Source organism: Rosa rugosa, chromosome 4 (assembly GCF_958449725.1).
Source record: "Rosa rugosa chromosome 4, drRosRugo1.1, whole genome shotgun sequence".
Lineage (NCBI taxonomy): Eukaryota > Viridiplantae > Streptophyta > Magnoliopsida > Rosales > Rosaceae > Rosa > Rosa rugosa.
In genome coordinates this window covers 37006102-37007517 of record NC_084823.1, presented here as the reverse complement: position 1 = coordinate 37007517, position 1416 = coordinate 37006102, and the positions used below count along the sequence as shown (strand labels likewise).

At 44.5% G+C, this 1416-nt stretch overlaps 1 protein-coding gene across 1 annotated transcript; it reads right to left on the bottom strand.

The window, feature by feature from the left end:
- Positions 1-309: 309 nt before the first annotated feature.
- On the bottom strand, positions 310-1416 carry LOC133744742 (cyclin-dependent kinase F-4-like). Its single transcript, XM_062172796.1, has one exon. It carries the CDS (start codon positions 1255-1257, stop codon positions 310-312), a length of 948 nt encoding a protein of 315 aa, XP_062028780.1. The 5' UTR covers positions 1258-1416.

Genomic DNA, 1416 nt, shown 5'->3' with positions numbered 1-1416 from the left:
CGCCCGACTAGCGCTTAGCGATTTTTCGAACCTTGATCAATAGAAATACAGAAACCAAATTTTTATGACTTTTGGGCCATCATTAAACTTGTTTGTATTTGGTACAAACTAAACAGTACAGAGACAAATATTAACTTTACATATCACAGTACAAATAAGATGACTCTGCTTTTACATATCAAAGACAAATGTGAAGGCCAAAGCTGCCACTTATTCCTCCCCTATTAATTTTGTCCTAGATGAACCTTCCTTGAATTAATGTCATTTATATAGAATTTACATATAGACAATCAGGACAATTTCTAAATTCTAGACTAGAATAGGCTGCTGCAGGCAGCTTACATTTCCAACGTTGTTAGCTGAGTAATTGGTAGAAGCTGAATCTTTGTAGCCTCCAGTGAAGAAAGGATGGTGAAGAGCTTGTGCAGCTGTTGGCCTCTTCAAAGGGTCCCAAGAGCAAAGCGACCCGATGAGCTCTACTGCAGAATCACTAACCCATGTCGGCATTACTGCTCTAAGACCAAGACTATCAAGCTGCGGAAATTCATAGTTCATATGGCTTGCAAGAAGACATCCCTCCCTCCATGTATTCCTCGTTGGAGCCCCAATGACTCTACAAATCTGATACATCTGATCTGGCGAACTCGAACCCGGAAACAGAGGGTGCATGAGAAACAACTCCGCCATGATCGTTCCCATTGCCCACATGTCAACCTTTTCGTTGTAGATAAAAGAGTCTAGCAGCATCTCAGGAGCTCTGTACCACCGTGTGGTGATGTAATCACTGAATGGTGGGCCGGAGTTGATCTCCCTTGCAGCACCAAGATCCGAAATCTTTATCACGCCTTGGTTCACCAACAAGTTATCCGGCTTCAGGTCTCGGTGGATGTAGCCATGTTGGTCATGCATAAATACAAGGCCTTGGAAGACCTGGAAACACATGGCTCGAATTTCGGCTTCGGAGAAAAGCTGCCCAGCGCTTTGCTTGAGGTGAATGAGTTGGGACAGGCTACCTTCCATGTATTCAAAGATGAAAAAGACGACGCCGTATTGCCTCTGGACTCCCTTGAGGTTGACAATGTTTGGGTGCTTCAACTTGGTCAGTGCCTGCACTTCTGGTAGCTCTAGATACGAAGACTTACAGAAGTGCTTCAACTCTTTGATGGCGACGAACTCCCCGGTGGTCTTGTCTATGGCTTTATACACACGCCCGAAACTACCCGCACCAACTTGCTTAATGAACTTGTATTGCTCCATTGAACAAAACCCTAGCTAGACAGAACCCCAGATGGAACGATCTCAAAGATAGACGTACGTACTCGATCTTGGAGGAAGAAACTGGTGTTGGCGTCTTCTTCTGCCACTGACTTTTGACCTGATTACTATTCAAGAAGCGATATTGGTTACCTCGTGATC

Bases quoted from the DNA above. Each gene is read 5' to 3' on its own strand.
- LOC133744742 (XM_062172796.1), bottom strand. From the start codon at position 1,257: ATGGAGCAATACAAGTTCATTAAGCAAGTTGGTGCGGGTAGTTTCGGG.